At 38.7% G+C, this 22975-nt stretch overlaps 2 protein-coding genes across 2 annotated transcripts in view; both read left to right on the top strand.

Annotated features, from left to right (window-relative positions):
• The window catches only part of TMSB10 (thymosin beta 10), a 225675-nt gene that overhangs the window by 48764 nt on the left and 153936 nt on the right, over positions 1–22975 (top strand). The window lies entirely within an intron of this gene.
• The window catches only part of DNAH6 (dynein axonemal heavy chain 6), a 279939-nt gene that overhangs the window by 208913 nt on the left and 48051 nt on the right, over positions 1–22975 (top strand). Inside the window, exons 62-64 of the mRNA XM_055540370.1 lie at positions 6340–6475; positions 10991–11160; positions 17395–17585. Coding sequence (XP_055396345.1) covers positions 6340–6475; positions 10991–11160; positions 17395–17585 — 497 coding nt within the window. The remainder of the gene's footprint in view (positions 1–6339; positions 6476–10990; positions 11161–17394; positions 17586–22975) is intronic.

The following is a 22975-nucleotide window of genomic DNA, read 5'->3' as shown; positions in this document are numbered from 1 at the left end:
AACTTGCTTGTTGCCTTCTGTAATAACATAATGTTTGTCTAACTTGCTCCAGTCCCTGTAACTGGCCTAACCCGCCCACATACCACAGACCTGGTCACACAGAACAGAAGCACAGCCACTCGACCCTTGCCTACCATCCAGCCCAACTCTAAACTCTTGGCTTTGTTCTGTCCATCTCAAGCCCTGCCCTTGGCCCCTACAGACCTGACACCTGCACGAGCTTGCCAGTATTTGAGCCTCAGTGTATCACTGGGACATTGGACTTCAGGTTTTTGTCTGACCCAGCACTCTGAGTCAAGCCCAGGCAAGACCTCTCCACCCAACAGTCCTGCTTCCCTGACCCTCACCCACTCTGCATACATATATATTCTATTAATCCTTTCCTAACACTGTTTTCTTGCCTTTTCCTACTGTTCATGGGGTTCCCAAGGCAAAAATACTGGGGTGGTTTGCCATTCCCATTTCCAGTGGACCATGTTTTGTTAGACTAAAGGTCTGTATAATCAAAGCTATAGTTTTTCCAGTAGTCATGTTCCAATGTGAGAGTTGGACCATAAAGAAGACTGAGCACTGCAGAATTGATGCTTTCAAGCTGTGGTGTTGGAGAAGACTCTTGAGAGTCCCATGGACAGCAAAGAGATGAAACCAGTCAATCCTAAAGGAAATCAACCCTGAATATTCATTGGAAAAACTGATGCTGAAGCTGAGGCTCCAATTCTTTGGTCACGTGATGCAAAGAGCTGACTCATTTGGAAAAGACCCTGATGCTGGGAAAGACTTAAGGCAAAAAGGAGAAGAGGGTGGCAGAGGTTAGATGGCATCAATGACTTAATGGACATAAATTTGAGCATACTCTGGGAGTTAGTGAAGGACAAGGAAGCCTGGCATGCTGCAGTCCATGGGGTTGCAAAGAGTCAAACATGACTTAGCAAATGAATAGCAATATTCAGACCAGGCAAATCTATAGAGATAGAAAGCTTTCAAAGTTTAGTTCCCAAGCACTAAATTTTCAAAGAACTAGTTTTAGCTGTTTAGGGCTAGAGGGCATGGGCAGGTGGGAGGGAAATTGCTAGACACATCATGGTTAGTGTGTGTGTGTGTGTGTGTGGAGATGAAATATTCTATAATCTAAAATTGACTGTGGTCATGGTTATGAAAACTGTGAATTTACTAAAATACACTGGATTGTATGCTTTAAACAGATGAATTCCATGGTATGTGTATTGTATCTCAATAAGCTATTTTAGGGCTTCCCAGGTGGCTTAGTGGTAAAGATCCCACCTGCCAATGCAGGAGACATGGGTTTGATCCCTGAGTCAGGAAGATCCCCTGGAGAAGGAAATGGCAGCCCATGCCAGTATTCTTGTCTGGAGAACCCTATGTACAGAGGAGCCTGGCAGGCTGTAGTCCATAGGGTCGCAAAGAATTGGACATGACTAAGCCACTTAGTATGCATGCAAAGCTATAAATGTAATATAAAACCTCCTTACCTGCCTCCTGAGAAATCTGTATGCACATCAAGAAGCAACAGGTAGAACTAGACACGGAACAACAGACTGTTTCCAAATCTGGAAAGGAGTATGTCAAGGCTGTATATTGTCACCCTCCTTATTTAACTTCTATGCAGAGTACATCATGAGAAATGCCAGGCTGGATGAAGCACAAGCTGGAATCAAGATTTCCGGGAGAAATATCATAACCTCAGATATGCAGATGACACCACCCTTATGGCAGAAAGCGAAGAGGAACTAAAGAGCCTCTTGATGAAAGTGAAAGAGAGTGAAAAAGCTGGCTTAAAACTCAGCATTCAAAAAACAAAGATCATTGCATCCAGCCCCATTCAGTTCAGTTGCTCAGTCATGTCCAACTCTGCAACCCCATTAACCACAGCATGCCATGCCTCCCTGTCCATCACCAATTTCCAGAGTTTACCCAAACTCATGTCCATTGAGTCGGTGATGCCATCCAACTATCTCATCCTCTTATCGACCCCTTCTCCTCCTGCCCTCAATCTTTCCCAGCATCAGGGTCTTTTCAAATGAGTCAGCTCTTTGCATCAGGTGGCCAAAGTACTGGAGTTTCAGCCTCAACATCAGTCCTTCCAATGAATACCCAGGACTGATCTCCTTTAGGATGGACTGGTTGGATTTCCTTGCAGTCCAAGGGATTCTCAAGAGTCTTCTCCAACACCACAGTTCAAAAGCATCAATTCTTTGGTGCTCAGCTTTCTTTACAGTCCAACTCTCACATCCATACATGACTACTGGAAAAACCATAGCCTTAACTAGATGGACCTTTGTTGACAAAGTAATGTCTCTGCTTTTTTATATGCTGTCTAGGTTGGTCATAACTTTCCTTCCAAGGAGTAAGTGTAGTTTAATTTCATGGCTGCAGTCACAATCTGCAGTGATTTTGGAGCCCAAAAAATAAAGTCTGACACTGTTTACACTGTTTCCCCATCTATTTGCCATGAAATGATGGGACCAGATGCCATGATCTTCGTTTTCTGAATGTTGAGCTTTAAGCCAACTTTTTCACTCACCTCTTTCACCTTCATCAAGAGGCTCTTTAGTTCTTTGCTTTCTGCCATTAAGGGTAGTGTCATCTGCATATCTGAGGTTTTTTATATTTCTCCTGGCAATCTTGATTCCAGCAATGCTTCTTCCAGCCCAGAGTTTCTCATGATGTACTCTGCATAAAAGTTAAATAAGCAGGGTGACAATATACAGCCTTGACGTACTCCTTTTCCTATTTGGAACCAGTCTGTTGCTCCATGTCCAGTTCTAACTGTTGCTTCCTGACCTGCATACAGGTTTCTCAAGAGGCAGGTCAGATGGTCTGGTATTCCCATCTCTTTCAGAATTTCCCACAGTTTATTGGGATCCACACAGTCAAAGGCTTTGGCATAGTCAAGAAAGCAGAAATAGATGTTTTTCTGGAATTCTCTTGCTTTTTTGATGATCCAGATGATGTTGGCAGTTTGATCTCTGGTTCCTCTGCCTTTTCTAAAACCAGCTTGAACATCTGGAAGTTCATGGTTCACGTACTGCTGAAGCCTGGCTTGGAGAATTTTGAGCATTCCTTTACTAGCATGTGAGATGAGTGCAGTTGTGCGGTAGTTTGAGCATTCTTTGGCATTGCCTTTCTTTGGGATTGGAATGAAAACTGACCTTTTCCAGTCCTGTGGCCACTGCTGAGCTTTCCAAATTTGCTGGCATATTGAGTACAGCACTTTCACAGCATCATCTTTTAGGGTTTGAAATAGCTCAACTGGAATTCCATCACCTCCACTAGCTTTGTTCATAGTGATGCTTTCTAAGGCCCACTTGATTTCACATTCCAGGATGTCTGGCTCTACGTGAGTGATCACACCATCATGATTATCTGGATCGTGAAGATCTTTTTTGTACAATTCTTCTGTGTATTCTTGCCACCTCTTCTTAATATCTTCTGCTTCTGTTAGGTCCATACCATTTCTGTCCTTTATTGAGCCCATCTTTGCATGAAATATTCCCTTGGTATCTCTAATTTTCTTGAAGAGATCTCTAGTCTTTCCCATTCTGTTGTTTTTCTCTATTTCTTTGCATTGATCACTGAGGAAGGCTTTCTTATCTCTCCTTGCTATTCTTCGGAACCCTGCATTCAGATGCTTATATCTTTCCTTTTCTCCTTTGCTTTTCTCTTCTCTTCTTTTCACAGGTATTTGTCCCATTACTTCATGGCAAATAGATGGGGAAACAATGGAAACAGTGACAGACTTTATTTTCTTGGGCTCCAAAATCACTGCAGATGGTAACTTCAGCCATGAAATTAAAAGACACTTGCTTCTTGGAAGAAAAGCTATGACCAACCTAGACAGCATATTAAAAAGCAGAGAACATCACTTTACCAGCAAAGATCCATCTATGGATCTTTGAAAATCCAAAGCTATGGATTTTCCAGTAGTTATGTATGGATGTGAGAGTTGGACCATAAAGAAACTGAGTGCTGAAGAATTGATGCTTTTGAACTGTGTTGGAGAAGACTCTTGAGAGTTCCTTGAATTGCAAGGAGATCAAATCAGTCAATTGTAAAAGAAATCAGTCCTGAATATTCATTTCAAGGACTGATGCTGAAGCTGAAGCTCCAGTACTTTGGCCACTTGATGGAAAGAACTGACTCGTTAGAAAAGACCCTGATGCTGGAAAAGATTGAAGGCAGGAGGAGAAGGGGTTGAGAGAGGATGAGATGGTTGGATGGCATCACAGACTCGATGGACATGAGTTTGAGCAAGCTCTGGGAGTTGGTGATGGACAGGGAAGCCTGGCATGCTGCAGTCCATGGGGTCGCAAAGAATTGGACATGACTGAATGACTGAAATGAACTGAACAGAACTGATAAAAGCCTCAGGCAAATATTCATTAAATTTTCAAAGATCTAGTTTCAGTCTACAATTATAGCTGTTTCTCTGTCTCTTTTAAAACTGTTTACCCACATGTAAGAGCTTCATGGAATATTGCCAGATGGCATAATATTGATACTTTTCCCTGAAATTGCTGGGAAGATGTGAAATGATTAGACATATACATACTCATCCCAGCTGGAAGGAGAGTACTACTTGTCTTGCTACTTATTTGGCTCTACTTCTCAGATTTCCCCGTCTCCTAGAAGTGAGAACATCTAGGAACTGGATTTGGAAACTAGTTCTCTAGAAAAAAAATAAACAATATAAGAATATTTGAGGGGTGGGGAGAGACGGTGTGGCATGTTGGAGAACAGGCTACAAGTAGACTTTACAGATTTATTGTTAACCCTTCACAAGATCAATGACTTTCAGCACATGTCAACATGAAAAGCTTTCATCAGCTGCACTTAATTTCAAACACCAACAGGTAGAATTGTGCCGGGGACCAGCCCCGGCTGATCCAGGGTATTCGAAGGAGAGACGGCATAGGCGAGGGTCAGGGAACAACTGCTTAATTACACGTTAATTAAGGATACAAAGAGTAATAGAATGAGGATAGCTCAGTGAGGAAATTCAGTGGAAAAAAGCGGCTGAAATAAGGATAGCTCAGTAGGAAAATTCAGTGGAGAAAAGAAGCTGAGTGGCTTGGATTACGCGGAAAATCAATATAACCCGTGACACCAGGTTAGCTCTGACCACGGAGGCCGCAGGCGCCCTCTCGAATAGCGGAAGGTGCCCCACCTTAGACACCTTCTCGAGTGGGTCTTAGAAGCCCAGGCAAATAAATGGTCACAGAGGACATCCGCGCTCCAGATGGACACTCAGCTGGAAGTTAAAGGGAAGAATGACATGGGGAGACCAAGTTTCAGTGAACAAGGCCCGCACTTTATTTTCCAAAGTAGTTTTTATACCTTAAGTTATGCATAGAGGATAATGGGGGAAGGGGTAGAGTCATGCAGCAAGCCAGGCTTTCTTCCTGCAAACTTATCATATGCAAAAGTTCAGGTGATTGACATCATCTTCTGGCCCGGAGGCCTGTTAACATTTTAAGAAACTTATTTTTCTCTAAAGGTGATTATTCCAAAGTCAGGCACCAGCCTCCAAAAAAGCATTGGACAAAGCTGCATTTTACATTTCTATACACCCATTATATCAATCAATACACTGCCAAGGACACAGTAGGTAAGGAGTATGGAGACTTAGCAGCAAACATTGGCCCAACAAGTGAAAAACCCTTCACCAATACAATTTCTAATCAATCTTTTAACTACTCAAAGGAATCTGTGTTTAGGCAGTTTAGAACATCTCCTGCCTCTCACAGTTGGGAGGCTCTGAACAATCACATGTGGCCGGAAAAACCCATTCAGGCAGGCTAGAGGATTTCCAAAGGAGTTTGTAGGTTAAACACTGTCACACCCAGGAATTATTAACTGGAGCTGTAAGCTAACTCTTTTTTCAGAGAGAGGTAGTGGGAGACAGCCCCCCGTAAAGTCAGAGGTGTAGGTGAAAGCACAAAGCAGAAAGTAGGCAGACTCTGGTTTTGGGGGTAGATGCTCGAGAATTTCCAGGGGGACTCCTGAGGCTCGATCCCGCCTTTGCGTATGCCGAGCCTCCTTCCTCATGACCTTTGTCGTGGGCGGAGTGCCTCACGCTGGCTCCAGGCAGTGATAGAATTCCAGTTGAGCTATTACAGATCCTCACTCAATATGCAATATGCCAGCTCCCGGCAGAATTGATTCAACAGCATATCTATTTCACCGTATCTTATATCTGTCCTGGGAAAATGGTTATTTTTAATATGCTGTTAGAGTTTGGTTTTTCACTTAGACAAGGTGAAAGCATATTCTTGGTTGTCTTTGTGAATTACTATTCGCTTTTTTTCTGTCTTCTAACAGGAACGCCCACCTAAGCCTGAATTTCCCTGGCTGGTTACCGCCACGTGGTTCGCCTGCTGTGACTTAGAAGAATTATTTCCAGTTTTTAAAGGACTTACACAATATATAGTGTTATTTCCTATTTCCGTACGCATAGGTAATACATCAAAAAGGATGGTTGTAAACAAATTCATGAATCCTAACTTTAAAAGTCTCCTTTAACCTCTTCTGCAGTATCAGTATTTTTCACTAGGAAAGTCTTCATTTTTAAGAAATTTTGAATTACCTGTTTTCCCAGTTTCTTGAGGTAAATGCTTGGCCCGTGAATTTTCAATATTTCATGTTTACAATTATACCCATTTTAAGGAGATGCATTTACCTCCAAGTATTGTTTTAGCTTCATCTTATACTGGTTTTGGCTTCCCTAGTGGCTCAATGGTAAAAAATCTTCTTGCAATGCAGGAGACACAAGTTCAATCCCTGAGTCAGGAAGATTCCCCTAGAGAAGGGAATGGTATCCCACACCAATATATATTCTTGCCTGGAGAATCCCAAGGACAGAGGAGCCTAGGGGCTACAGTCCACGGGGTGGCAAAGAGTCAGACACAACTGAGCATGGCAGGTTGTACTTTTTTTTAACTTCTTACTGAGGGATAGCATACATATGGAAAAGTACACAAATCAAAATCAACAGCTTGTTATAAAATACTGACCAATTCTGAGCTACCACCCAAGTCAAGAACTAGACCAGCACTAGCATCGCAGAATTCCCGTATATTCCTTCATAGAACCCTTTTCCTCTTTCCCAAGGGTTATGCCTGCTCTGAATTATAACAGTCGATGTTACTCTCCCCCCATGTTTTACTATGTGTATGTAATCTTTGCTGTTGTTGTTTAGTCAATAAGTCATGTCTGACTCTTTTGCCACCCCATTAAAAGTAGTTTGCCAAGTTCCTCTGTCCATGGGATTTCCCAGGCAAGAATACTGGAGTAGATTGCCATTTCCTCCTCCAGGGGATCTTCCTGTCCCAGGGATTGAACCCACATATCCTGCATTAACAGGCAGATTCTTTGCCACTGAGCCACCAGGGAAGCCCCATGTAAACCTTAATTCAAACCTATTAATTATGGTATTTATTTTACTGTTTTTTACACCTAACCAGTCATTTCTAAGAGAGATATATTAAGGTACACCATTATCACAATTTCTCTGTAATTCTAGAATTTCTCCCATTATATCTTGTGGAACTGATGTTGTTAATTAAGCATAAATAGGTTTAGGGTGATTATCTTCCTAACAAGTAAAATACCTGAATAGTGCTTTTTGCCTTAAAATATATTTTCTAATATTAGTATTATTAAATATTATTACAGCAGAATTGTCTTCATTAGTATTCCCTCTGTATATTTCTGCATTCTTTATTTTTATCTCTTCTGGGTCATCATCATGTTTCAGTGTATCTTTAGTAGGATTTTGTTGTTTTGAGCAACATGGCAGTCTCTTTTTAAACAAGCAATTTTTAATCCAACTATTGTAAAGTTGGTTATACCTCTATTTCAGTGGTTCTCAACTGGGGAAGATTTTGTTCCCCAGGGGACATTCTGAAGATATTATTGGATCCCACAACTGGGGTGGTGCTACAGACATCCAGTAGGTAGAAACCAGAGATGTAACTAAACATCCTACAACCAGAACAACCCTCCACAACAAATGACCACTTGCAAATGACCACTTGGACCAAATGGCAGTAGTGGCAGAGTTGAGAAAATCCTCATTTATTTGGACTTACTTCTGTCACCTTATTTATAGGGATTTTTTCCTTGGCATGCTTTTCTTTATTTTTTACTTCTTTCTTGCCTTCAGGTCAGTTGTCCACATCCTTTTTTTTATTTTCCTTGTACTGATTTGAAGTTGTGTGTTCTGTTGTTATTTTTAGTAATTATTCTTCTACTTCTCATATGAATGGGTTTTTTCCTGAGTACACCCAGTAACTGTGGTGGTTTAAAGGCTATGTGGACCAGAAATTCTGGGATCCTTATATGCTCATTTGATTTCTAAATAACGACTAGGAAAAATAAAATACTCTTCAGTAAATAAACCAAATGAAACTTGTGTTTCTATATTGTGGACCAATTAAACTAGATGGCTAGAGGAAGAGGTAGAACACAGAAGAAAAATACTCATAGGAGAAGTCTAGTGATGGACAGTTGGGGAAATACCCAAAGCAGAAGGGCTAGATGGAGCTTCATAAACATAGAGGCAAAGAAAGAGGTGAAGACAAAGTAATTCTGAAAACAACTCATCATGTTTGGACAAAAGACACCATTTATTACTGTCATCTGAGACTAAAATTTTAGCAATTTAAAACAACTTTCTTTCTTTCATTTATTAAATTTCAAGGTTGATTCTGGAAATCCTGCAGAATCATGAAGGTTTGTGTGTGGTAGGATGGCTTGTGTTCTAAAAGTGAGCTTTAGATTTTTGCAGGTGAAGTTTAATAATTAATTTCAAAGCCACTCACCTTCAAAGGCTTCCTAACTGCCTTAATCTTGTGCCTATGTGTTTCATGTTCTATTAGTTGGGAGTTAGAATTTTAAATTATCCTGCCTTATTAGCCAAAGCCCTAGTGACCATTACATTACAATAATGAGAACCTGAGGGGAAAAGAAGTCCTTTTGGAATAAATGTTTCCACTACCTGGTTCTTAGAATAATGCATCCACTAAAAAGTGCTGTGGTGTGCTCTACCCTGTGGTCTCAGGCCATGTAATTGTCTATATTTCACATAGAAATTAGAAGTCTTACAGAATTACCTACTGCCCCAGGGGCATGAGCTTAAGTGGCACTAAATTTCTGTCACCAGCTCTGTAGCTGCTATTGTTAGGCCCTCAGAGGAGAGCCCCACAGACTAGCTGGAGAAAGTCATTTTCCAGCCTGCCGTGGAAGCCAACCATTTAGTGTAATATTCAACCCCAGCAGCCTATTTCATCACTAGATGGTCGTGTTGTCTGCTGAGCAGCTTACAGCAGCACATTGTGCACCCTGCAGGAATTTCAGTGCTAACTCTTGTTCAGTCACTCAGCCATGTCCAGCTCTTTGCCACCTTGTGAACTGCAGCATGGCAGGCTTCCCTGTCCTTCACTATATCCCTGAGTTTGCACAGATTCATGTCCCTTGAGTTGATGATGCCATCCAACCATCTCATCCTGTCACCCCCTTCTCCTCATGCCCTGACTTTCTCAGCATCAGGGTCTTTTCTAGTGAGTCGGTTCTTCATATCAGGGTGGCCAAAGTAGTGGAGCTTCAGCTTCAGCATCAGTCCTTTCAGTGAATAGTCAGGGTTGATTTCCTTTATGGTTGACTGGTTTGATCTCCTTGCAGTCCAAGGGACTCTCAAGAGTCTTCTCCAGCACCACACTTCAAAAGCATCGATTCTTCAGGACTCATGCATAATGCACAATTTATTCATATGTTATTTATATGGTAAAAAAAAAAAGTATATATGCCTAAATGTTTTATTTGCTTCATCTGTCTCACACATATTTTATTTGCTTCATCTGTCTCACACTAATAATTGTGTTATTTTCTATCACTGCTATGTTTTTTTCTGCTTTTTCTTCTTCATCCAACAGTGATGGGGGTTCTGGGGGCATTTTTTGGGGTGGGGCTGCACTGGGTCTTTGTTGTGGCACTCGGGCTTTCTCTAGCTGCAGCACTCAGGCTTAGTTGCCCTTTAGCATGTGGGATTTTAGTTCTCCAACCAGGGATTAAACCCACATCCCCTGCATAGGAAGGCAGATTCTTAACACTGGACCACCAAGGAAGTCCCAGCAGCAATAGTTTGATGTATTTTTATGCTATTGTCTGACATATATTGATTTATTTTATTATAATTTTATTATTGGGTTCATATTGTAATTAATATAACTTGACCTATTTTGCCCCATTTAATTATGTTTGCCTTGAATTCTAATATAGCTAATGTTACTCATCACTTTTTATCACTTAGGGTTGGGTTTTTGTTTTTTGTTTTTTTTTTTTTTTGCTCACATTTGATTGATATATCTCTATGCATCCTTTAATTGGTAACTTCTCTGTCATTTGTTTTAACTTCATGTTTTGTAAGTGGTTTGAATTCATTTTCTGATCCAATTTTGAATTCAGTATTTCCTAATTAGGTTGGGTAGAGGGAAATTAATATATTTACATTTGCAGTAAGGAAATGGCAACCCACTCCAGTATTCTTGCCTGGAGAATCCCATAGACAGAGGAGCCTGGCAGGCTATAGTCCATGGGGTCACAAGAGTTGGACACGACTTAGTGCACTGTCTGTCTCAAAAAACTGATAGTAAACATAGAAATTTTTTCCTTACCAAATATACTTATTTAATGGGTTTCCCAAATGGCTCAGTGGGTAAAGAATCCACCTGCAACACAGAAGACACAGGAGATGTGGGTTCGATTCCTGGGTCAGCAAGATCCTCTGGGGGAGAAACGGCAACCCACTCCAGTATTCTTGCCTGGAGAATCTCATGGACAGAGGAACCTGGCAGGCTATAGTCCCAAGGGTCGCAAAGAGTCAGACACAACCAAGCAACTAAATACACACATTTATTTAATATCACAGTCATAGCAGCTATAATTAAAGCATGTTTTAAAATTGTGTTTCCAGGGTCTTTTGAGACTTATATTAACCCACCTGATCAGGACGCCTATTCTATAATGAAGGAGAGTGATCAACTCATAACAACGGAAAGCGTGCCCACAAGCTATAATTTTTGGCATCCAGAACTAAGTTCTTTCCATAAGTTAATCCTTATTAAATGCTGTAAAGAAGAAAAGGTAGGATATTTTTCATTAAAGAACTGTGTTATAATTATTTCTGCTAAAGCTCGCCAGCCAGTTATGATTCATGGACTGATGAGATTTATTTAGAAAGTAACAATGGCCAAATTTGGGAAGTGGTTTGTGACTTTGTGTTTTTAGTAAGAAATGGAGACTTTGTGTTATCAATAGAGCACAATATTTTATACAGGAAATGATGAGAGAAAAGGCTGGAGAGTCATCCAGGGACCTAGAGGAACTTCCTTAATGCTGCCATGGGGAACTTGTGCTTCCTGCCAGGGAGGTCGGGGCTCTGCTGGATGGTGTTAGCAAGGGACTGGTGAGCCTTTCACAACTTGGCAGCAATGGGAAGCAGGCATTTGAACAGAAAAATAACATAGTTACCAAGACCAGTGTGAAGATGGCTGACATAATTATGTAAGAAATTATGGCAGCTTGCATAAAATAGAATGAAATAGCACCATTTGCAGCAACATGGATAGACCTAGAGATTATCATATTAAATGAAGTTAAGTCAAACAGAGAAAGAGAAATATCCTATGATATCACTTATATGTTAAATCTAATTTAAAAAATGATACAAATGAACTGATTTACAAACCAGAAACAGACTCATATATCTTGAAATCAGACATATGATTACCAAAAGAGAAACATGAAGAGAAATAATAAATTAGGAGGTTGGGGTTAATATATACCCACTACCATATATAAACTAGATAACAAGGACCTACTGTACAGCACAGGGAACTCTACTCAATATCCTGTAATAATCTATATGAGAAAAGAATCTGAAAAAGAATGGAGATATATACATATATACGTATACATATAATTCACTTTGCTGTACACCTGAAGCCAATAAAACATTGTAAATCAACTGTACTTCAATAAAAATTGTTTTAAAATTATGGCAACCTGCATTAAGATAGAGGTAGTAGATTAAAGAGATGGAGGGGGATGTGGAGATGGGGCAGCGAGTATGGCTCCTGGTTTTGGCATGGGGGCCAAAGGGGAGAGTTGTATCAACAACTAGGCAAATGTCAAAGGAGAAACATGTCAGATAAAGACGCCACTGAGTCTGCAGTATCTACCAATATCAAACTGTATAGTAGTCTGGGGACCAATTAATATCTGGATAGAAAACTTTAGAGAGAAATACAGCTTAAAAAATAGAGATTGGGGAATTATTAACATTGAGTTGGAAAGTAAAACCACAGGAGTTGTTAAAATCATAGAGGAATAATAGGTTAAGAGGACAGATGGGCAAAGGATGAAACCCTGAGGAGCACCAACTTTGAAAAGACAAAGAGAAAGGATGAAGAGCCCTTAAGAAGGAAGAGGCAGAGGGGCAAGAAGAACATCAGGAGAAAGAAATGATGTGGAAACCAAGTAGGCGTAGTGTTTCAATACAGCAAGAATTATCAACAGATTGTAATGAATGGAGGGTGTTCTATGAGAAATGGGAGAAATAAAATGCACTGGAGAAAGTGAAGCCATAGTTTGGAGATAATTGAGGCTACACTGTAGGATTTTCTACCATCTCTTTAGGAAAACAGAAAGGCTGTGGGGTTGGCCTGGGCTACTGATAAATGAAATAGATGAATGGAAGATAGAAGGTCATTGAGATTGTTGGTAAAAGTAGTTCTATAAAGGGGAAGAGCTCTAAGAAAAAGCTTATAGACTGGGAGAAGAGGGAAAACCTTGAAAGTTTCTTTGGAAGCAAATGTAGTTGGACTAGGAATGTAGCACAGTTAGAAGGACAGGAGAGGTTGAGATCAAAGTTGAGCTTAAAACTTCTAATGAGAAGTTCCAAGTGGTGACCATGTCCTGAGGGTGGCCATAGGTATGGGTGACTGCAAAAGTGATGAGATGATGTGCACTAGAGTTTGAGGTCAAGGCACTGTGCAGTTAGGATGTGGGAGGTCCTTCTAGACCCTGAACCTGGGTTGTGTTACCCCAGATGATGACAATACAATGCCTGAGACACAGTTGATAAATCACTGGAACAGACATAAATGCAGAGGAAGCTATAAGCTAGGTGGCAAGTCTTCAGTGGATATGGGACAGTGGCTACAAGGTCAGATACTGACAAAGATGAAAGGATGATTAAACAGCAGTGGTCCCAAAGAAGGAGTTTTAAAGATTGAGACATAGGCTAGAAAATTCTAGACTATGGGAAATTTTTGTTGTTTTTGTTTCAGGTTCTGTGTCTCTGTGTATGAGCTAAGGTTCTTAATGTTGCAACCATATAGAACAAATTTAATAAGTTCAAGACTAAAAAGGATATATTAAAATAAAAGGATACTGGGGTAGCTCATTAAATTTGAGGAAAAGCCAGTTAATCACACTTCAGGAGGAGCAGCTCACTGGGCAACTCACTGAACATAACTCTATAGTATTGCCATTGATAGCACTCAACTCTCAATGAAATTGTTCCTCTGGTTTCAAATTCTCAAGAGAGAGATTCTGATTGGTCCAGCTCAACTTAAGTTTTGTTCCTCGTCCAATCAGCTACAGATAGGAAAATTGCATCATGCAGTAGAAATATGACCACACAAGAGTTCTAGAGAAGAGAACAGATGCTGGTGGGCTACATCCTGCACCAGGTGCAAGATTCCACCTGCTATGGGGCCTTGTCTCACAGCCAATATTCCCATTTCTCTGGTCCAGAGAAGATCAGACTCAGGAAAAGACCTAAGACTCATTTTCTATCATTTGAAGACCAGTACCTGTCCCTCAGCTTCTGTCCATAAAATATTTAACAAGTATTCCAGGCACTGAGGATACAACTGTGAAAAAGAAAAATTCTTTTTTCTTATGAAAAAGAAAAATTACTCCCAAAGGCTTGTATTCTAGCGAGAGAGAGAAGGGACAGAAAGAATAAAATACTTTCTGCTTGCAAAAAGTTCTAAGAAGGACATGAAAGAGAAGTTTCAATAAAAGTAGTACAGTGGAAACTAGAGTAGGAAGCCAAGGAGGACCTCTTTGAAGAGGTGATAGTCTCAACTTCTCATATAAATCATTTCCTGTGTCATACCAACAACCTGTGGGGGCAGACTGGAGGGTGTCGGGCAGCAGCAGGGAGATCTGGAACAGTGCCCCTGGGTGGGGAAGCCTAGCAGAAACTCAAGGGCAGACCAATTGGGAGAAGGAAGAGGGTTCCAGAGGAGAAGGACCAGGAATAGCTGAGAGCCAGGACTTTAAGCTGTGGTTAGAGTGATTGCTCATGGGAACAAAAAAGAAATAAAGAGAATGAGAAATGGAGTCGAGCCCTGCACCAGAAGTGGGCGGAGTCACTCCCCCTCAGGCACCACCTAGGCTTGGAGAGGGGAGGAGCAAAGGGGCTTGGTAGAAAATGATTTCCTATCCCTCCCAGTCATGAAATCAGGTCAGCCTGAGGACAAGGATTTTTTGTTTGTTTTGAATTAATTTTTTATTGGAGTATGGTTGATTCACAATGTTGAGAGGTTTGTTTGTTTGTTTGTTTTTTGTCTCTTGGACCCTTTAGAGAATATGATATAAGTTGCAAGCCTTCTTAGAGAATACACAAATGCTCTTCCACATATGATTATGTAATTCTAGTTAAGAATCTCAATCTTGGGAAATGAAGTGTGTTCTCTCTCACACACACACACACATTTATTTTTTACATTTAATTTTTATTTTTACCTTTTCACCCTCTGCATCCATTTTCTGCTCTCTGGCAAACAACGGTTTGTGCTCTGTATCCAGAAGTTTATCGTTGTTGTTGCCATTTTTTTAATTTATTTTTAATTGGAGGGTAATTGTTTTACAGTGTTGTATTGGCTTCTGCCACACAGCAACACACTCAGACATAAGTATACATATGTCTCCCATATGTATCCCACTCTTTTAGGTTGTCACAGAACACCGTGTTGAACTCTCTGTGATATATAGCAATCTCCCATTAGCTATCCATTTTACACATGGCAATGTATATGATTCAACGCTACTTTCTCAATTCATCCAACCCTCTCCTTCCCCCTCATTGTCCACAAGTCTGTTTTCTATGTCTGCATCTCTATTCCTGCCCTGCAAATAGATTCATCAGTACCATCTTTCTAGATTCCATATATATGTGTTAATATGCGCTATTCGTTTTTCTTTTTCTGACTCATTTCATGCTGTGTAACAGGCTCGAGGTTCATCCAACTCACTAGAACTAACTCAAATGCATTCGTTTTTTTGGCTGAGTAATATTCTGTGTATATATGTAGCACTACTTCTTTATCCATTCATCTGTTAATAGGTATCTAGGTTGCTTCCCTGTCCTGGCTATTGTAAAGAGTGCTGCAGTGAATACTGTGGTGCATGTATCTTTTTGAATGATGGTTTTCTCAGGGTGTATGCCCAGTGCTGGGATTCTTGGGTCACGTGGTAGTTCTATTCCTGGTTTTTTAAGGAATCGCCATACTGTTCTTAGTGGCTGTATCAATTTACATCCCCACCAACCGTCCGACAGGGTTCACTTTTCTCCACATCTTCTCCAGCATTTATTTTTTTGTAGATTTTTTTGTTGGTGGCCATTCTGACCCACGTAAGGTGATACCTCATTGTGGTTTTGATTTGCATTTCTCTAGTAATGAGTAATATTGAACATCTTGTCATATGTTTGTTGACCATTTGTATGTCTTCTTTGGAGAAATGCCTGTTCAGGTCTTTCAACCACTTTTTGATTGGGTTGTTTGTTTTTCTGATATTGAGCTGCTTGTATATTTTGGAAATTAGTCTTTTGTCAATTGTTTCACTTGCAATTATTTTCTCCCATTCTGAGGATTTTCTTTTCATTTTGTTTATAGTTTCCTTTGCTGTGCAAAAGCTTTTAAGTTTAATTAGGTCCCAATTGTTTATTTTTGTTTTTATTTCCAGGAGTTGGGTCAAAAAAAATATTGCTGTGATTTATGTCAAAGAGTATTTTGCCTTGTTGTTGCTATTTTTAAGATTCCACATATGAAAGATAATATGTTTGTTTTTTTCTGTCTGACTTATTCCACTTAGTATAATGCCCTCAAGGTCCATTCATGTTGTTGCAAATGGCAAGAGTTCATTCTTTTTTCTGACTGAATAATATTCCTATATGTGTATGTATCACATTTTCTTTCTTTCTTTATCCATTGATAGACACAAATAGCCAGATTTCATGTCCTGGCTATTGTAAATAGTGCTGCAGTGAACACAGTGGTGCATGTATTTTTTTCAAGTTATTGCTTTCATTTTCTTAAGATAAATACCCAGAATTGTGAGTGCTGGATCATATGGTAGTTCTGATTTTAATTTTTTGCAAAATATAAATACTGTTTTTCATAGTGGAGACATCAATTTACATTCCTAGCAACGATGCCTAAGGGCTCCCTTTTCTCCAGATCCTCACCAACATTTATTCCTTGTCTCTTTGATAATAGTCATTTTAACAGGTATTAAATGATATCTCATTGTGATTTTGATTTACATTTCCCTGATGATTAATGATCCTAAGCAGACAGATATATGTCTTTTCTGGAAAAGTGCCTATTCAGATCTTCTGCCTGTTTTTTAATTGGATTGTTTGGAATTTTTTTTGCTATCGAGTTGCATGAATCTCTTATATATTTTTGGATTTTAATACCTTATTAGATGTATGGCTCAAAGATACCTTCTCCGATTCCATAGGTTGTCTTCTTATTTTGTTGGTTGGTTCTTTTGCTGCACAGGAGCTTTTTTATTTTGTATAGTCCCACGTGCTTATTTTTGCTTTTGTTATTTGCTTTTGGTGTCATATCCAAAATCTCATTGCCAAAGCTACGTCAAGGAGCCTTTCCCCTCTGTTTTCTTCTAGGAGTTTTATGGTTTGGAGTCTTATATTTAAATTTTTAATTCATTTTGAGTTCATTTTCATGAGTGGTGTAAGCAGGAATGTAAATTGGTATAGCCACTACAGCAAACAGAATGGGAAAGCATAGTCTCTTCAATAAATTGTGTTGGGCAAATTGGATATTCAGATGCATAAAAATGAAAATGAACCCATATCTTGGGTCAAACTCATGTTGTTCGAGGGTTGACTCCATAAGATCATATCATCTGCAAATAAGGACAATTTTAATTCTTCCTTTCTGATTTGGATGCCTTACTTCTTTGTCTTGCCTAATGGCTCTGGGTAGAGCTTCTGATACTATGTTGAAATGGATCCTCATCCAGTAGCCTTTTAATGTTTTTTCTTTCAACTTTCAGGTGGTTTTTGCTCTTACAGACTTTGTCATAGAAAATCTTGGGAAAGCCTTTATAGAGACACCACCTGTGGACCTCCCCACTCTGTATCAAGACATGTCATACAACACTCCCCTGGTATTTATCTTAAGCACAGGCTCAGATCCCATGGGTGCATTTCAGAGGTTTGCCCGGGAGAGTGGATATTCAGAAAGGTAAGGTCACATTGTTCAGTTTTAATCATTCATATGAACATCGCCTAGTTAAAATTTGCCTTTTTTTTCCTTCCCTCTGTGGAATGTGAATTCCTAATTCAGGTATCCCTTACTAAATAAATTAAAATACTTAATAGTTAGCTATGCATGTGATTAAAGTGGTAGTAAATTCATAAAAGCAGATGTAAACTTCATTTGAGCAAAGGGGAGATTGTTTAAATACGGAAGCATGATTAATGAAATAATAATTAAAACATTTGCTATTCCAGACATTATTTTAATATAACTATAAAAGGACTGTAGTTTACGCTTTATGCTCAAATGTACAAAAAAATCCCATAGCTCTTTAGGTTGTATTATTAATCTCTTCTTTCTCCTGAGCCTCTATTCTGCTGAGTAAGAAAGGGAGGGGGAAGTTTAAACTTGTGAATTTACAATATTATATTTTCTTCAGACTTAAATCTCTCCAGAGTAAGCTGTTTTGACTCCTTTCTCACAAAAACTCAGTCTTCCTGACTTCTTCTTTCCCAAGTCTTCCCCAAGATGGTGTTCTGATGGGTAAGAAAGTACATAAGACCACGGGATAGCCGGGGAGAGTAGGGGTCTCATATCTAGAGGAGGTAATCTCCAGCTCCGACAGGCCATTGCATGGAGATTACAAGACAATGAATTCCATCTGTTCTTTGAAGTTCAAAGAGTTGGACACAACTGAACAACTAAACAGCAACGATCCTTATTAGTCAAGCTTCTCTAGAGAAACAGATATATATGGATATATATACACACACACATATAATACAAATTATATATATTATGCAAATAAAATATATATATTACCCTATTGTTGTTGTTGTTCAGTTGCTCCATCATGTCCAACTCTTTGCAACCCCATGGACTGCAGCATGCCAGGCTTCTGTGTCCTTCATTATCTCCTGGAGTTTGCTCAGACTCATATCTATTCAGTCAATGATGTCATCCAATCATTTCATCCTCTACTATCCCCTTCTCCTCCTGCCCTCAATCTTTCCCAGCATCAGGGTCTTTTCCAATGAGTCAGCTCTTCACATAGGGTGGCCAAATATTGGAGCTTCAGCTTCAGCATCAGTCCTTCCAATGAATATTCAGGGTTGATTTCGTTTAGGGTTGGCTGGTTTGCTCTCCTTGCAGTCCAAGGGACTCTCAAGAGTCTTCTCCAGCACCCAGTTCAAAAGCATCAATTCTTTGGCACTCAGCCTTCTTTATGGTCCAACTCTCACACCTGTACATGACTACTGGAAAAACCATGGCCTTGGCTATATTATGCTATATATGTGTGTGTATATATATATAATACATAAAATGAGATATTTGCGTACAGGATTATGGAGGCTAATCTCCAAAATCTGCAGTCAGCAAGAGAGAAACACAGGAAAGTCAATGTGTAATTTTAGTCCAAGTCCAAAGGTCTGAAAACCAGAAGTAATAATAATACAAGTCCCAATCTGAAAGCCAGCAGACTCAAGACCCAAGAAAAGTCAGTGTTTTCATTTGAATCCAAAAGCAAAGAAATACAATGACCCAGCTCAGTCAGGCTGAAGGAGTTCCTCTTCCTCAACCTTTTCATTCTGTTCAAGTCTTCACTTGATTGGGTGGGCCCCATCTACATTAAGGAGGAAAATCTGCTTTACTCAGTCTGCTGATTCAAATATTAATCTCACCCAGAAACATCCCCACAGACTCATTCAGAATGATGTTTGACTTAATGTCTGGGCGCCGTGTGACCCAGTCCAACCTCACTAGTAATTAGGAAACAGTAAGTTAAAACCATTAAGAAGATATTTCATACTCATCAAATTAGCAAAATTGTGCCAAAGATAGGGAGCTATAGAAATATTCATATTGCAAGTGGGAGTGAAAAATTAGTTAAAATCATTTTGAAGAGAAATTAGCAGTATATCAGAGTTGCAGAGAGCATTCCCCATATCCCAACAACTTACTACTGAATTTGCATGTTCAAAGTCAGTCACGGATGGGCAAAGAGCCATATTCAGGAACATTCGTAGAAACATGTTTATAATAGCAACAACAAAAAAAACCTGAAAACAACCAAAATGTCCATCTTAAAAAACTATATAAATTGTGACATATTCATATAATTGAATACACTATAGCCATGAAAATAAATAAATTAGGACTATGTTTATTAATATGGATGGGTCACACAAACTAATATTGGGCAAAATAAATTAAGTTGCACAAAAATTATATAATATTGGAGAAATTTGATAAATCATATAAAATTATTAAACAGATATATATTATATACTGCTTATGAGTTCACATTTTTGCAATAATAGTATAAAGAGAAGTACAAAAGTTATACCAAGTCCAGGAGAGCAGTGACCTTGTAGAAGGTGAAGCTTGGATAATAAGAAAAGTGAACAGGGAGGGGCATAATGCAAGCTCAGATCATATGTTGTACTTTTGAAGCTGGGTATGGGTACATAGATACTTATATTAACTTTATAACTTTTGTTAAAAGGTTATAAAGGTGTTATAAAGGTAAAATACTTGGCTGATGAAATTAATAGTGAAATGAAGAAACTTAATCTTTATACTCAACAAATAAAACAAATGCAAGATCTTCAAATACATATGCAGCATTTATAAAATTAATGATTTTCTAAAAGATAGGTATTTCAAAAAGAATAAAACGTATTCCCTGACCACAATAAGTCTTAAAAATCTTAAAAGTTAATTTTTTTAATATTTGGAAAGCAAAAAAAATGTTCTTCTGAACAGCTTGTTTGTTAAAGAGAAATCATACTGGAAATTGTCCAATAAATGGACAATGACAAAAACAATATAACCTATCAAAAACCAGGGGGATTTAGTAATAATACACTTAGTGTAAATTTATACATATGTAATGACTTCTGGTTCCAGAAATGTCAGACTAATAACTCAGGCTGACATTCCCACTAAGAAAAATTAGGCAATCTAAAACTTAGTTGTTAAACTCTAACAGAAGGAAAAAATAATAAGCTAAGAGCAGAAACTAGTGACAGAAAACATTCATTCAATAGAAAAGGTCTAAAAGAACAGAAGTTGCTTTTTTGAAAAATCTAATAAAATATAAATCCCTGTTGAAACTGCTAATACAGAGAGAAAGAAACAGAGACATTCAAAAAACCTGTATCATAAATGAGTAAGAGAATATCACTATAGACCTGCAGACATTAAAATAATCATAAAAGCATATTACTTAAAAAGAAAACTTTGCCAATGAATTTGAAAATGTTGATAAACAAGAAAATTCCTCCAAAAGCACACCTTTAAAAAACTAATAAGAATAATTAGAAAATCTAAATAGTTCAATAATTTTTTATTGAATTCATTATTAAAAACCTTCCCAGAATTCTGGGCTTATTTCAGTAATACAAGCATTAAAATACTGAACATAAATTAATTTAATTCACCACATTGAAAGAGTAATGGCAAAATATCCTTAAAGAAGAAAACTATTAATTCAACATATGCAGAAAAAGCATCTGTTAAAATTCGACATGAATTCATGGTGGGAAATGTCCTAATAAACCAAGAATCTGGAAATCATGTCTTAAAAAGAGAAAAACAGAAATAGGACATTCTTCTACTCTGATAAAATGTATCTTAATTTTTAGTGGATTTAGCAAGGTTACTGGACTTAAAATAGATTGCATTAATGCATACTGGCAACAGAAACTCTCATTCATTGTTGGTGAGAATACAAAATGGTACAGCCACTTCAGAAGACAGTTTCGTGCTTCATATGATCAGCCATCTGGCTTTTACCCAAAGGAGTTAAGAACTTATGTTCACCCAAGAATCTACATTATACTAGAGCCTACATTAAATGCATAGCAGCTTTATTCATAATTGTAAAAACTTGGAAGCAACCAAGATGTCCTTCAGTAGATGAGTGGATGAATAAACTGTGGTATATCCATACAATGGATATTGTGCTTTGCTTTCTTTCTTTCTTTTTTTTTTTTTTTTGTGCTTTGCTTTCTGTGCTTAGTCGCTCAGTCAAGTCCAACTCTGCTACCTCATAGACTACAGCCCGCCAGGCTCCTCTGTCCATGGGGATTCTCCAAGCAAGAGTACTGGAGTGGGTTGCCATGCCCTCCTCCAGGGGCTCATTCCAACCCAGGAATTGAACCCAAGTCTCCTGCATTGCAGGTGGATTCTTTTACCATCTGAGCCACCAGGGAAGCCCTAGAATACAAGAGTGGGTAGCCTATCCCTTCTCCGGGTGAACTTTCTGACCCAGGATTTCAACCAGGGTCTACTACATTGCAGGTGTATTCTTTACCAGCTGAGCTACCCGGGAAGCCCGCAATGGATACTATTCAGTGCTAAAAAGAAATGAGCCCATCAAGCTATGAAAAGACATGCAAGAACTTTAAATGCATATTACTAAGTGATAGAGGCCAATCTGAAAAGGCTATATATACTGGATGGTTCCAAGTATATGACATTCTGGAAAAGGCAAAACTATGAAAACAATTTAAAAAATAATAATAACAATGAGTTTATATCCAATGTAAAGAACCCTTAGAAATCAATAAGAAAAAAGACAGGTGAACCAGTAGGAAAAAAGGGGAGAGAAGAATATGAAAGCAAATATCCAAATGTCCAATAAATAAACCTATGAAAATGGGAAATAATTTAAAACCTCAATGAGATACCATTATATATCTATCAGGTGTTAGCGAAGTTGTGGAAAAATAAGTACTCTCACCCATTGCTGGTACAAGTGTGGAATGATGGCATCACTCTGAAAAACAGTTTGATATTATAAAAAAATTAAGCATACACATACTCTGTCAAATAGCAGTTCCATTCCTAAGAAGATACACAACAAAATGGAGTACACATGTATCCCAAGAGACATCTGTGAGAATGGCTATTGCATCATTATTTGTAATAGCCAAGAACCAGAAGTAACTCAAAAGTCCAGCAAGAGCAGAATGGATGAATAAACTGTGATATAAGCATACAGTAGAATATTATGAAAATGAATGACACACAGTAATATGAATTAATCTGAAGAAATAATGTTGATTGAAATAGACCAAATATAATATACACTTTATGATTCCATTTATATAAATTCAAAAACAAGCAAAATTAATCTATGGTGTTAGAATTCAAAATAGTTGTTGCCTTTGAGACAAAGGGAGGATACTAATTGACAGGGTACTAGTAATGTTCTCTTTTTGTTTTTGCCCTGGGTGGTGGTTCTTCTGTACATTCTCTTTGAGAGAAATCATCAAGCTAAATACTAATGATTCGTGTACTTTTGTATATATGTTGCGACCCTATGGACTGTAGCCTACCAGGCTCCTCTGTCAATGGGATTTTCCAGG

The sequence above is a fragment of the Bubalus kerabau genome, chromosome 11, assembly GCF_029407905.1.
Source record: "Bubalus kerabau isolate K-KA32 ecotype Philippines breed swamp buffalo chromosome 11, PCC_UOA_SB_1v2, whole genome shotgun sequence".
Taxonomy (NCBI): Eukaryota; Metazoa; Chordata; class Mammalia; order Artiodactyla; family Bovidae; genus Bubalus; species Bubalus kerabau.
This window is presented reverse-complemented; position numbering and strand designations above follow the sequence as displayed.